Source organism: Phasianus colchicus, chromosome 15 (genome assembly GCF_987193195.1).
Source record: "Phasianus colchicus chromosome 15, bPhaCol1.hap1.1, whole genome shotgun sequence".
Lineage (NCBI taxonomy): Eukaryota > Metazoa > Chordata > Aves > Galliformes > Phasianidae > Phasianus > Phasianus colchicus.
The window spans coordinates 14,750,505-14,763,691 of NC_143450.1; the positions used below are offsets into that span (position 1 = coordinate 14,750,505).

At 47.1% G+C, this 13,187-nt stretch overlaps 1 protein-coding gene across 1 annotated transcript in view; it reads left to right on the forward strand.

Moving 5' to 3' along the window:
• Window positions 1-13,187, forward strand: part of COL23A1 (collagen type XXIII alpha 1 chain) — a 148,798-nt gene that overhangs the window by 134,561 nt on the left and 1,050 nt on the right. Inside the window, exons 9-26 of the mRNA XM_090151051.1 lie at window positions 174-200; window positions 1,293-1,337; window positions 1,927-1,989; window positions 3,214-3,258; window positions 3,723-3,800; window positions 4,110-4,133; window positions 4,718-4,771; window positions 5,514-5,558; window positions 6,026-6,115; window positions 6,440-6,502; window positions 7,191-7,232; window positions 7,884-7,910; window positions 8,415-8,486; window positions 8,586-8,639; window positions 9,010-9,036; window positions 9,535-9,588; window positions 10,257-10,343; window positions 11,764-11,841. Of these exons, the coding sequence (XP_090007177.1) occupies window positions 186-200; window positions 1,293-1,337; window positions 1,927-1,989; window positions 3,214-3,258; window positions 3,723-3,800; window positions 4,110-4,133; window positions 4,718-4,771; window positions 5,514-5,558; window positions 6,026-6,115; window positions 6,440-6,502; window positions 7,191-7,232; window positions 7,884-7,910; window positions 8,415-8,486; window positions 8,586-8,639; window positions 9,010-9,036; window positions 9,535-9,588; window positions 10,257-10,343; window positions 11,764-11,841 (963 nt within the window). The 5' untranslated portion in view covers window positions 174-185. The remainder of the gene's footprint in view (window positions 1-173; window positions 201-1,292; window positions 1,338-1,926; window positions 1,990-3,213; window positions 3,259-3,722; window positions 3,801-4,109; window positions 4,134-4,717; window positions 4,772-5,513; window positions 5,559-6,025; window positions 6,116-6,439; window positions 6,503-7,190; window positions 7,233-7,883; window positions 7,911-8,414; window positions 8,487-8,585; window positions 8,640-9,009; window positions 9,037-9,534; window positions 9,589-10,256; window positions 10,344-11,763; window positions 11,842-13,187) is intronic.

Consider the following 13,187-nt stretch of genomic DNA (forward strand, 5'->3'; position numbering starts at 1 on the left):
GGAGTTAGAGTCAGCGTGCTGTAGGAACGTGCTTTCTTCCATTTTGGGGGGATAGAGTTGACCAACACAAGCAACAAATTATTTGAACTTGACAATGGATTTTGAGTATTGGTGCAATGGGCCTTATTTTCTTTTTCCTTAATCTTTCTCCTCTGTGTTTATTGCTTTTGAAGGGCGAGCCTGGCATGCAAGGAAAGAAGGTAAAACAGTGATTTTGCTTTACTTTGCTGAGTGCTAGACTAGGGAAACTGCTTCCAGAGGGTGATGGAGAAGCTGCAGTCCTGGCTGCATGTAGCACCCCAGTGATGTTCCCCAGCGTCCCTCCAGTGCGCGCCATGAAGAGCTGCGACCGCACAACCCCAAAGTGCAGATGCTGCCATGTAAAAGCATGGCTTTCATTACAGCAAACAGGCCAGAAGCTGCAATCACATCTGCCCTGTAGACAAAAAGAATGAAATACTGAATGCCAAAACAAAGCAGTAGGTCTGAGTCCTTTTGCTCAAATAATTCGAGCTTGACTGAGAAGCTTTTGGAGGATGTTATCTCCCAAAAGGCCCTGTGGTGGGCTCAGTTTCCTGGGAGAGCCCAGGGAAAGGCATGGCCACACACAGTCTCAGTGTGGTCAATTCTCAGGGGCAGGAGAGGAATTTCCCACACTCAGAAGGACAGATGCTCTGTTTGGGTTGGGTGTCAAAGACTGGGAGATGCACGTGTCCAAGTTTTCTGCTGTTGGCCTTATCAAGGAGTGAATAAATCACTGCCTTCATCCCAAACCAAAGTGCTGACAGGGCCCAGCCGTTCTCTCTCATTGTTTTGCCCCAAAACAGACATGGCCATGTGCATTTTTCAGATGACAATTTGTGTAAAGCTTTGGTTTCCCAGCAAAATTAACCTCTTAAGCACCTACAAGGCAGTATTACTTCAGGAGAAGAACAAAGCATGACACATGAGCCCCAGAAAATCTCCTCCTGGTGTGCTGGTGGTCACAATGAAGACCATGAGGATGAGCAGTAGTTTGCAGGAGGCCTGTAGGAAATTAACAAGGCTCCCCAATACCCTTTGTGGGTCAGATATATAACTCTGTGGCCATACCCCATACCTGGGAGCAGAGGAGGCCGACACAGAGCAGGATGGGAGCAGAAGACCATGCTGCAGGTTTCTCCTGACTTCCTGCAAACCCGAGTGAGGCTCAAATCTGTGCTCAGGTCAATGAGGATGAATGAAGAGTTGAACCCAGATGGCACATGTGTACAGGCTCTTTGTGTTTCACTTGCTATGTTTTGTTTCGTCAGGGTGATGATGGCATCCCAGGGGAACCAGGACTTTCGGGCTCTAAGGTGAGTGTCTGCTCTGTGTCTATCTAATGTGTGTGCTTGGCAGCATCTGTTGCTCTCTGGCTTGCTTGTTGGCAATGCAGCATGGTTGGGATGTGCTCAGAAATAAAATTCTGCCTGAATATGGGAAAAGAACAAAAAAACAGAGGAAGATGTGTAACTCATCCCTCTGCCTTGGTCACCCTGCCCAGAAAGCCTTGAGTTTACAACTTGTTGGCTGTTGCAGAGAATTGCCATGGAGAGCCTTCATGTGCAGAAATACTTCAAATAGCATTGCTGGTAATGGCCTGGGCTTTGGGATGGGGCATTGTACCCAATGGGCTCTCAGTTGGGAGCCTTTGGACTGTGGTTGTAAAGCCAACATTGCAGATGAACACACAACCCACGGCCAAACTGCTAAGCCTGTAAAGCTCCCCTTAATCTTGAATGTTCCCCATTTTGCACGTAGGCAGTGTGATACATTTTAGGCTAAAAACAGAGCTTTCTTCACTTGTGCTCATAAAAGTAACAATAAAGCAAGAAAATTACAACCTGGAAAAATCTATTCTGCATCCTAACCATATAGCATTCATCTAAATCATGTTGCTTTCAGGGAGAAAAAGGAAGCACAGGTCTGAAGGGAGAGAATGGCACGGACGGCGCACCAGGACCCAAGGTGAGTGCCAGCCTGCTGGGGAGGCACTGGGCTCCACTGCATTTTGGCTGAGTTGGTATCATAAACCTTTACTGCCTGAAAGTCTCATAAAGTGCCAAAAATGAAACAAACAGGAGATTTTGAGAAGTATTTTACCCTTTTCTAGCAGTTTAATGAAAGCTGGAGATGGATGTAAGAATTTCCAAAAATCATCTCCTTTAATGTTTTTCGTTGAATTGCCTCTTTTTTCCCCAGATAGCTAAATCTCTGATCACGTTTGACCTTCATGCATTGATTGTTGTGGTATCGCTTCAAAGTGGAGAGCACTTACGTGCCTTACTGTTCTACTTATCCTCAGAACTGCAAAGAGATGTAGTAAGACAGTCTTGATGTGTTAAGTGGTGATGATATAACGTGGACAGCATTCATGAGCCGCTGTTCCCTCCTCAGCTGCTTCTTATTTAGTCTGATCTATCCCTGGTCTTTCTGTATTGGGCAGCCATGGCTCCTTGCTAGGCTGTATAGGATGCAGAAGCGTGGGCTTGGATGACCCTCTCATGTTCTTTGTTTTAAAAATATGGTGGCAATGCTTGTTTGTTCTGCCCAGGGTCTGCTGAGTTCCTATGAAGACTTCTTGTGTTTGTATATTTATTATCTGTTACTATGTCAAGGGCTTTAATATGACTCATGAATAGACTTCCCACGGGTATGGCAGAAGGGGCAGTTCTGAATCCTGAGCTGAACTCCAGGTCACTGCGGTGGGAATATTAAAGCCATTCAAAACTCACAGTTTAATAATAAAAAATAATTGGCACAGTTGGCACTTCCTTTAAGTTGCCCTCAGAAATGGTTTAAACGTGTTGGCTGAGACTTTCCACACTTTCCACATGCAATATTCAGCCCAGAGCAAGCAGAGAAGCTGCAGCACAAGGAGCCAGAGCTTGTGCCATGGAGACAAGCAGGCAGCACTTGTGCCATGAGATGGATGTCTTCCTGCTGCCAGCTAGCTCCTCCAGCATCACTTTGTGCAAAATGCATTTGCTCTGAAGTCAGATCTGTTGGGCTTTTTGTTTGTTTTGTTGCGTTTTTTGAGGGGTTTCATTTTGCTGGGTCCTTGTTGGCACCATGCTTTGCCTTGAACCTAAAATACGTGCTGGCATCTCATACCATTTAACTAGTTGTAGGATAAATACTCCATATTTTCCTTGGTGTTTCTGAAATAAAAAATACAATCTGCATTTTCAGGGTGAGCCTGGTGAGAAGGGAGGAGTCGGCTCCATCGGACCCCGGGTATGGATGTTCAGGATTTTCCTTTTAGTGTTCGGTGTGTTCACTGTGCCCTGAGCTGCCCTGCACCACCTCCTCCTGTTTAGCGTGTTGTCAAATAGTGTAAGGATCAGTTCCATGTAAGGAAATACAGATGGTGCATATTAAAACAACACCAAATGCTGCCCGTGGAGACAGCACTGGGAAATGCAGTAAAGTCTGATTTTTCTTATCAGCATGACCATTCTGTCATCATTTTTTCTTTGTTGTAAGAAGCTGTGGATAGGGTTACTCCAGTAATGATTTTGATGCACCCCTCAGTTACGTACATTTGTAGGTTTTTGAGGTTTGGATGGATGACAGCTGTCTATCTAGGAACTCATTACAATGGTAATCGCCCCCCAGACACTGGGCTGCTGGGTCCCTGCTGTCACACAGCCTGCTTCTCAGGTGCTGCAAAAACTAAACAGGTTTGTCCTCGGTTGCAGGGTCCCCCTGGCCTGAAAGGGGAGCAGGGTGACACGGTGGTGATCGACTACGATGGCCGCATCCTGGATGCACTCAAGGTGAGCTGGTTCCTGTGGGTGGCAGGGAGGGGCTGAAGTCCTATGCTACTTCTCCTTCCTGAGGTCTTAGCACAGAGCCAGCCCAGAGGGCAGGGTTTATTCCACCCTGTGTGTGACTTTCACTGCAAATCGTCTCTTGTTTGGCTGTCCTTGAAGGCAGTGGGAGGATGGGATGCAGTGCCTGGGTGCTAACCTGCCCCAGTGCTGCCAGGCCTCTCCCTGCTGTTTGTGTTAGGATAAAAGAAGGCGAACAGAATAAATACTTAATTACAGACACATCTGAGAACCATCCTAATTGTTTTATAACAGGCTGCAGGGATACACAAAGTGGTGGTAATTACCGTTTGCCAGATGTCTGCACGGGTTGCTCTGACAGGAGCACGGCATGCAGCTCCATGAGTGGAGGCTGTGGATGGAGCTCCTCGGGGCGGCACCAGCAAATGCAGCAGAGTCCATCTGCAGGACGTCCCTGTGTGTGCATGTGGACATGGCTGAGAGCACACCACACTGCTAGCCATAGGCATTCTCCTGCTTGTTGTCTGTTTGCACGCTTACCATATGTGGGAACAGAGCTTGGAGAAGTGATTGCTTTACGCAGCTTCCGGTGTGATTAATGTGATAATGTTTGAAGGACAAAAGGTGTGATATGGGGTTGTTTTTCAGCTGGGAGACAGTGAATTTGATGTCTGAGATGACTTGCAAATCACAATGTGAGGTGTTCTGTGCTCTCTGTACCCAGCAGAATGCAAACAATACAATCAAATGTATTGCCTGCTGCATGGCTCAGGGCGTGTGTTCCCCTTGCACCAACACCCTCAGTGCCAGGGCCTGAGCTCACGGGTGGCACTGAGCACACCGTGTGCTCTGTGGAAGGCGAAGCAGTTGTGCTCATGCCTCTTCTGTTGGCTGTTTTTTAGGGCTCACCAGGTCCCCCAGGGCCACCGGGCCCGCAGGGCGCTCCAGGCCCCAAGGTAAGGCTGACCACCACTGTGCAGGCTGTGCTGCTGACAGAGCGGGGTGTTTATTAGTGGCTGTCATGTAATGAGACTGGGCAAATGTCTGCTAAAATAAGACAGGCCTTGGGGCTTTGGTGGAGGAAATGGTCCTTAATTCTTCCTCTAGCTGAAGAAGCAAGTTTTCATACAGCAGCCAAGAGGGGCTCTCCTTTCCTTGGTCCTTGGCCTCCTACAGAGGCAGGTGTCTCAGGAAGGAATCCACTCTCTGCCCTACACCCGAGGAGTGAAATCCTGGTTGGTCTGGTACTTTGCATGAGGCAGGAGGGAGAACAAAATGGGGGAAAATGCCTGAGTTGGGTTTGGGAGTGTCATAGGTTGCAGTATGAGCCCACCTCCTGCCCTCACCAACATGCTGGGGCAGTGCCTGCACCCTGTCACTGTGCCTCTGCAGCACTGCCACTGCCCTTGTTCATGACTGATCACCAATAACTTACTGTCAGCTATGGTTTTCTTCAAAAGAAAGCTTAATTTGTTTGCCAGTGTGTGTCAGCACACGGGACAGGGCAGGATTTTGGTGCTGCCCAGGTTGTGCTGGGCCGATGAAGCCCATCAAATCTGGGTGTCATCCTCACCGCTGCTCCTCACACTCCAATGCTCAACCTATAGCCACCATAAATGAGTAACTTCTTTCCTCGCAAAATGTCTTCCTGGGATTATTTAATTTACTGTTGGCTCTGCTTTCTTTGTGTTGCTTCAGGGGGAGCTGGGCCTGCCAGGTCCACCTGGACTGGATGGAGAAAAGGTACACAGCATGGTTGGACTGGGTGGAATGGTGCAGGAGCTGAGTTAGAGAGAAGTGACCTGTGTGTCTGTGGTGGCTGCCCCTGTGAAAGCCAACATCAGCCTGCCCCTAAAGCCCTCTGGCCTACGATGCTGCACCTCCCTGAGTTAAACACTCAGCTCTGAGCACGCAGATGCTGCTCTTGTCCACATCTGCTGAGTTAAATGGGCTACTTTTACAAGTTGTTTGCGAGACAGACTCAAATTCTGACATAAACCTTCCAAAAATTAATTGCTCTGGCCAAGCGAAATTCTGCTGTGTCTGCAAAATCAGTATGTGTGAGTTTTAACATTAAAATATATTTTCACAAGTTGGCGCTGCAGTGAGGGGGGGGAAAAAAAGCAAAACAGCAGAAAGGCAGAAATTGGTTGGTTGTTGTTTTGGTTGGTTCTCTTCAACACCCGTATCTGTTTTCTGTAAAATTCTAGGGTCCCAAAGGAGCTAAGGGTGACCAAGGCAGTGCAGGGATCACAGGACCGAAAGGAGAGACGGGAGAAATGGGCTTATCAGGTCCACCGGTATGTCTGTGTGCTGCAGTGCATTGATTTCTGCAAGTCTTGGTGTGTGGTTGGGTTTTGTTGAGCTGGGCAGTGGCCTGTTTGTGCTACACTGCTTCTGCTGGAGGAAGTAGGGACTTGGAGTGTTCCTAATAATGCTGATAGTGGCTTATTTCAGAATAAATGAAATGTGCGCTTCAGCCTGGGGAAAACCTCCTTTTCTCAAATAGCTTTGCTGTTTGGAGCAAGGGAGGATAGCAAGGCATTCAGGGGAACACAAATGCATTTTTTCTCTTGTTCTTTTTGGGAGATGCGACACTTCAGTGCAAACTCCGTATCTTTTAGGGAGCAGATGGGCCAAAAGGAGACAAAGGAGACACTGGATCACCGTGTTTGCAGAACAACCACGTAAGGCACTGACACCACACAGCCTCTTCCATGAGGCAGGGGCAGGGGAAGTTGGTGTGTGCATCAGTGCAGAGCACAGAACTGCCCTTCTCCATGAGAACTTCGGGATGCCTCTAAATGGGGTTTGTGTATTAGGGAGGATGAGGGAAATGACCAGGCACTGTATAGATACTTCAGACTTTGCTTTGGTAATTGAGATATTTTGTTTTGCTCTAAAAACATACTGTGCTTTGTGCTGTTTTATATGGGCTTCTGCACTGTTTTTTTCTTTTTTCACGCCTTGTGCTTAGTATCAAAATTCATAAACTTTTTTTTAGGTGTTTATTAATGACATATGAGCTCTAATTCTGATTTTTTTTCTAAACAAAAAGGCTGGTTTCTTTGTGTCCATATGGAAAATGACCTCATTTTCCATTGTATCTATTTTGCAACTGGCAGATGTACTGAGTAGCGTGGCCTACACCTCTCATTTCTGAGGCCAGCCTGATTTGTGTGCTTACTGAGATCCATTTACCTACAAATTCTATGGGCACCTCTTTGGTTAGCAGCTACCCGGATTACCTCTATTAAATTAGAGGACAGGCTACAGCAGTCCTGGGCTGTGTGAGGTTTTCTTTCCTGAGCTGCCTGCTTTCTCTGTGTCCCCGTTCCCAGCCCCATTAATGTGCCATTTAATTCCTTCATGCAGATCATCCCAGAGCCAGGACCGCCCGGATTGCCCGGCCCCATGGTAGGATGGTGGGACACTGGCATGCACAATAGAACAGGGCTGCAGAGTTATACCATGCAATTAGCGAAAGGAAAGAGGGTGTTTTGTTCTGTTTAATCTGGGCTGCTGTCAATTTGTGTTCCCCAGCACTGTGGTGTTGATATTCCCATAGATTTGCCCAGATTAGTTTTTTTTGGTTTTCTTTTTTGCCATTGATTGCAGTGGGAGAGGATGTGGGCAGTGATGTGAATATACACGTGGTCATTTTCAGTGCAGGTTTCTGAGGTGTTTGGTACCTACAGTGTTCCAAAATGCCAAAGAGCTGCCAAGGGTGTCAGGAAAGCTGGGAGACCTTCACTGGTCCATGGGCACGTCGGGGAGACCACGCAGGGTAATGCTTCACAACCACACAGCGTTTCTGCACTGCTGCACAGCTCTCCCTCCAGAGCTGACTCTTCAGCATTTTATTGTTGCGTGTTACGCAACGCAGCCTTTTACAGTTCCTTCCCACTGATTTGACGTAGGAGAACCAAATAAACTACCACCTGTCTTGAAAAAAGAAATATTTAGCCATTGTCAGCCCGTAACTTTAGCAAGAAGCGGTTTGGGAAGCAGACGTAGGGGTTTGTTTTTAAATTCTGCTTTTATAATGCACCATTGTCTTTCCTGTAGGGTCCTCCAGGAATCCAGGGGCCTAAAGTAAGTCAATAAATCAAATGTCACCCACTGTTTCCAGGCTGCCACTGCATTATTTGCAGGACCACAAAGGACTGTCAGCTCTGGGGACTGATTTTTTGTCACTGTTTGTGACAACACATCCCTTGATTGTGTTGTTCAGCAGTTGGTGTTTTTGAAAATAAGCCATTCTTCCTTCCAAATACATTTTATGATCTTAAATTCACTATGGAGTCTTGTCAGCCTGCAGCACATGGAAGTCTGGGTTTCCAAACCCACATACTGAAACCTTTATTTTCAACTATTTCTTGTATGGTCTGGTCAAGAGGAAAGCATTAACAGCAGCAAGGGTGTGAGCTGCTGGGAGGTGTCCTTGTCCCATCTGAGTTTGGAGTTGCTGCAGTGGGTTTTATGCTCGCACTGCTCTGCCTGAGAGCACAATCCCCCTTTTTTGCACCAACTTCCCACCTGAGACTGTTCCCAAGGCCCACGTGCTGCTTGGCTGATGCCAGTGTTTCATTTCTGCAGGGCTTGGATGGTGCAAAGGGAGAAAAAGGTGACAGCGGTGAGAAGGGGGAGCACGGCGACGCGGGCCCAGCTGTGAGTTGTTCCCCACATCTCGTTTCTGACTGTTGGCAGAACCCAGACTTACAGTAACTTTCCTAATGCTTTCTTTTCTTTCTTTTGACTGTCTTCAAGGGTCTCCCTGGTGCTCCAGGGCTCATTGGCTTACCTGGTACCAAAGGAGAAAAGGTAATCATTGGTGTAGGCCTGCGTTAGATCTCCTTCTCCCTGCTGGAGCTCCATAGAAGCTAGGTTATTGATGGCCAAAGCTTCTTCCTAGTCTAAATTGCTCATTTTACCAACATTTGTCTCCAGAACTTCAGCTCCAATGAGTTGCTGTTTTCTAGCATCTGTCGGCATTTGATGACAGCAGTTGGGTGTAGTGGTTGCTCCCTGAACAACCAGGGAGCACATCGTGCCCAGATGGGCAATGCTGAGTGCACAGACAGGTGTGCAGCCCTCACCATCTCCACCAAACTTAGTTTGTCACCAAATGGGAATCTTTGTCTGCTGCACTGAAATCAGTCCAACGTGTCTTGTTTTTGTTTTTCAACTGCAGGGAAAGCCAGGAGAGCCGGGATTAGACGTGAGTATGGAGAAAGTTAATTGTGACGTGTCGAAATGTGAATCACACACATGTAGAGGCCATCAAGATTGCTTGCTGTTCTCACAAATATACATAACTAACACTGCATAGACTGTTCTCCCTTGCTTAGGGCATCCATGGAACGATGTCAGTAGGAAAAGGCTTAACTCACAGCAGCTTTTGGATGGCTGCTCCCACTGCACAGCAGTACCGTACCACACAGGGTACCACTGCTTAGCTGAAAGTGCTGTGGGGGCTTTCTCTCCCAATTGAGAATACTTGTATCAGATTCAGGAAAACCAAAATCTCTTATAGATGAAATATTAGCAGATAGTTAAAGCACTAGCTTTCCCAATAAATTTATGAGATACAAAGACAAAAAGGAAGAAAATGCCATATTCTTTGCTGGTTGCTTCTGTTGATTTGAACTACTGGGATGTGCACAAAATAACCTTACACCCCTTTTTCTTTTCCCATAAAAAAAAAAATCCATAACAGGGTTTCCCAGGTCTCAGAGGAGAAAAGGGAGAGAAGAGTGAAAGAGGGGAGAAGGTGAGTGGGTTATGGCTGTAAGGGTGCTGGTGGGGACAAGCAAGCTGGGGCAGGACTGGCTGCTCCTCTCATGTCTTGCAGCGTGGGTTTCCTCCAGCTCCAGTGTTTTGTGGTTCACTGCTGTAAGGCCTTTACTGTGGCACAGTATTTGTATGGACGTTCTATGAATGCCTGCTGGCTTGGAAGGGCTTTCTGCAAGCTTCTCCCTCCTTGGCAGCCTGCAGACATTGGAGGGAGCTGGAGCAGCCTGGCAGCTCCAGGTTGGGAAGAATTGCTAGTTTTGATTTATAGACCTTGAAACTGGATCCCAGTCAGGTTTTGTTACAGGGATCCTTAAATAAAAGGGTGTCTGGCTGGTGGCTGGTGCCGTGCTGGGAGCTGGTGCTCCAGCAGTGCTGGCAGGGGCTGCCCAACACTCTTGCTGCCAGATACCAACCTTGTCTCTAGCAGTAACTGGTGACTTAGCCACCCTATTAAATCATTGCTATCCTGCTTTAACTGAAGACTTTCAGTCATTTAATTGCCCGATTAAGGTTGTACTGGTGCAAACATCCCTACTCTGGCTGCCATGTGGGACGCTGCAGTAACTGTGCAAAGTAAAAACAAGGTGTGTTTCCCCTGCCAGCCACCCCTCTGTTCCTGATACTATTTTCCTTTTGCAACAACAGGGCGAGCGAGGGATACCAGGGAGAAAAGGAGCCAAAGGGCAGAAGGGGGAACCTGGCCCTCCCGGACTGGACCAACCCTGCCCTGTGGTACGTCTTCTGCTTTGCACATCTGAAGTGTGTGTTGCAAGGACTGAAAGGCGATGCAGCTTTGCAGCCCAGGGAAGGGAGGGAGGATTTGGTAGATCTTTAGTTTGCAGTAAATCAGAGCAGATGGTTATTGTTTTCTCACTTTTCTTAATGGTTTGTTTTATCTGCACTGCTGGAAGTTCAGTGCTCGCTTTAAGGGCTCCTCACTGGCCAGATGGGAACAAGCCACAGCAGTAAAAATAAAGAATCTTTGTGTAGGGATCTTCTTATTGCAGTCAGGAACAATGGGCTTCAGTAACGCTCTTCAGGAGATAGCGTGCCCTGGTGAAGCTGCCTGCCTAGATTTTGAGTACATTTGCAATTGGGGAGTAACTCTGTGCAGCGGATGGGAGGCAGTCTGAAAGCCAGGTCAGCTCTTTATCCCATCATCTCCCCAAACTGAGCAGGGACCATGCTGACTCTAGCTCTCCCGCATGGGGAAGTAGGTTGGTGTTGATAGCATGTTAATACAGCCAAGGCTGTGTGATGTATGAGCCCCAAGGCTGCCAAAAAGTGCCTCTGGGATCAGAGACCTCCTGTGTTTCTCAGGCTGAGATAGCAGCTAGCAGCTCAGATCTGTCCTTTCTCAGACACATCCTGGGCCACCGTTGTGCTGCATGTACACAAACAGCCTTTCCAGAAAACCTGCCTTGATGTTCAGGTCTGAGGAAGGTGGGATTCTCCAGGATGTTTCAAACCTTTTATATGACTCAGAAAAAAAATCATTCTGGTTATTTGGCCTGGTAAAATGTACTTCCTTTTACTTACTGCTGTTCGTTTAATGACTGAAACAGAGATAGCCATTCCTTAAAATGCTGTGCGGTTTTAGGATGAAAGAATAATTTGTGTCAACTATTGAAACTGCCCAAATGTGACTATTACATCATAGTTCAGCTGCACTTAACTAGTAGTGCCAGCTATCTGCTTTAACTTTCCAAAAACACGTCTCTTGTCCAAATGTGTGGCTTTCTCACCTCGCCAGCACAGCTACAGCAATCAAAGCTGTCGTGGAACTCCACCATACCAGCAAAAATGTCCTTCATTCATTGCTTTATTTTGCTTGGAGATTGAATGTGAGCTACAAATATTTTGTTTTTGATGGATCACCTTTCCTCTCTCAACATGCTGGATGATTTAACCCTCATCTTTTTCAAATGAGAATCTCTGCTTTGAGTACAGAAGATATTTCCCAGATGACAGTCTCTGTGTGTCTGTGAACTCCCCACCATAAAACAACTCTGTTGATTTGCTGTGTCATCACAAATGGATGCGCAAAGTTCTGAGCCTATTCTTTCTCCTTTCTGCTCAGGCACTGATGTCTGTTCAAGTAACTCCCATGTCCTTTATCATTCTCAACAAGCAGTTATTTTTTCTTAAACAGGGAGATCATAGTATTACAGGCAGCAATGGGGATCCAGGTTTGCCAGGCCTGGATGGGGTGAGCGTGCCCTGCCCGCTGGTACAGTACCTGCTCTTCCCTTTCTTGCATGGCTTGTGTGTGTCCTGCTGTGGCCAAGCGCCTTCCTAAGGCACGAATCCCACCAAGGAGTGAAGGAATGCAAAACAGCAGAGCTGGAACAAGATGCTTCACTTTGACACTCAGAGAAGGACACCATCGGGTTGTGCCTTCTTCCTACTGCCTTTAAATAAGGAGGGTAGGCCACGGGAGATCACAAAGGGGGCTGTTTGACTCTTTTCAGCAGTAGATCCTAAAAATCAGTTCTCGTTTCTCTGGGTACCTGTGGCCCAGTTTGGTTCCCCTTGTGCACCAGCTGGGTGCTGAGCTGCCCCACTGAACAGCCCTGGGTGCTGTGACTGGAGGTTGTGGGCCCTTTGGGCATTGAAAGGGCATTTGCTGCGTCAGCTCTGCACTGTGGAGCTCAGGTTGAAATCCTCTGATTACGCAGAGAGGTTTGAGCTCTGCTCACTGATCCAGAGGGTTTTGCTTGACTAGCTAAAAGAGGTCATTGTTTTATTTTCATTTTTTTAACTATAGAAAATGCTGCATGTTAGATGATTTGCAGTTGTCTTCAGAGAAACAAAAGGGCAGTAAGCTCTCTTTCAAAAAGTTAAATTGCTTTCATATGTGTCAAAGAAACCAATTATTAGCAGCAGGCCTGCTTCAGCTCTTCGTATTTACTCCCCAGAGATGTTATATTTGCTCAGCTTGTCCCATCCTAACTGTACAGAAAACACAAAGTCAAGCTATATCACAGGCACTGTAGGGGCAGAAGGGGATTTCTCCTACAGTTAATGCAGCAGATGCACTTTTTCCTGCCTGTGTGTGACGGGTTAATTGTCATTAGTTGTCATTAGCTGTTGCATGTCGCCTTGGGAGGTTGACCTCCTTCTTCCCCCATTGTAGTCGTGGGGGACTACTGGGTTCTTGGTGATTCTGTTCAGTTCTGGGGTGTGAGCCTCAGCTGAGGCTTGTGAAGCACTTTGTGAGCTGACCAGTTGTTCTGCAGTCATTCAAGTGAAGCATGGCAGAAACATGTGGAGCTTGATGATGGCCAAAATGAGTATTTTGAGTGTGCAGAAGGGGAAAAAAAAAAAAAAAAAAAAAAAAGCCTGGGGAAATCAGCCCTGTGACCATTGGTGCGTTGGGATGTGCTCTGACACACCAGGTCAGGATGTGTCCAGGAGCCAGAACCGCTCTGCATGTTGTCCCTATTACCCTTCACCCCCTGACCACACCAGTAAATGTTACGGACCAAAATCTGGCTTGGTGTCAGCAGAAAACTGTGTGTGCTTCCAACTACCGTAATGTTATAGGAAAGTCTGAAAATAACTGGACCTGTCACA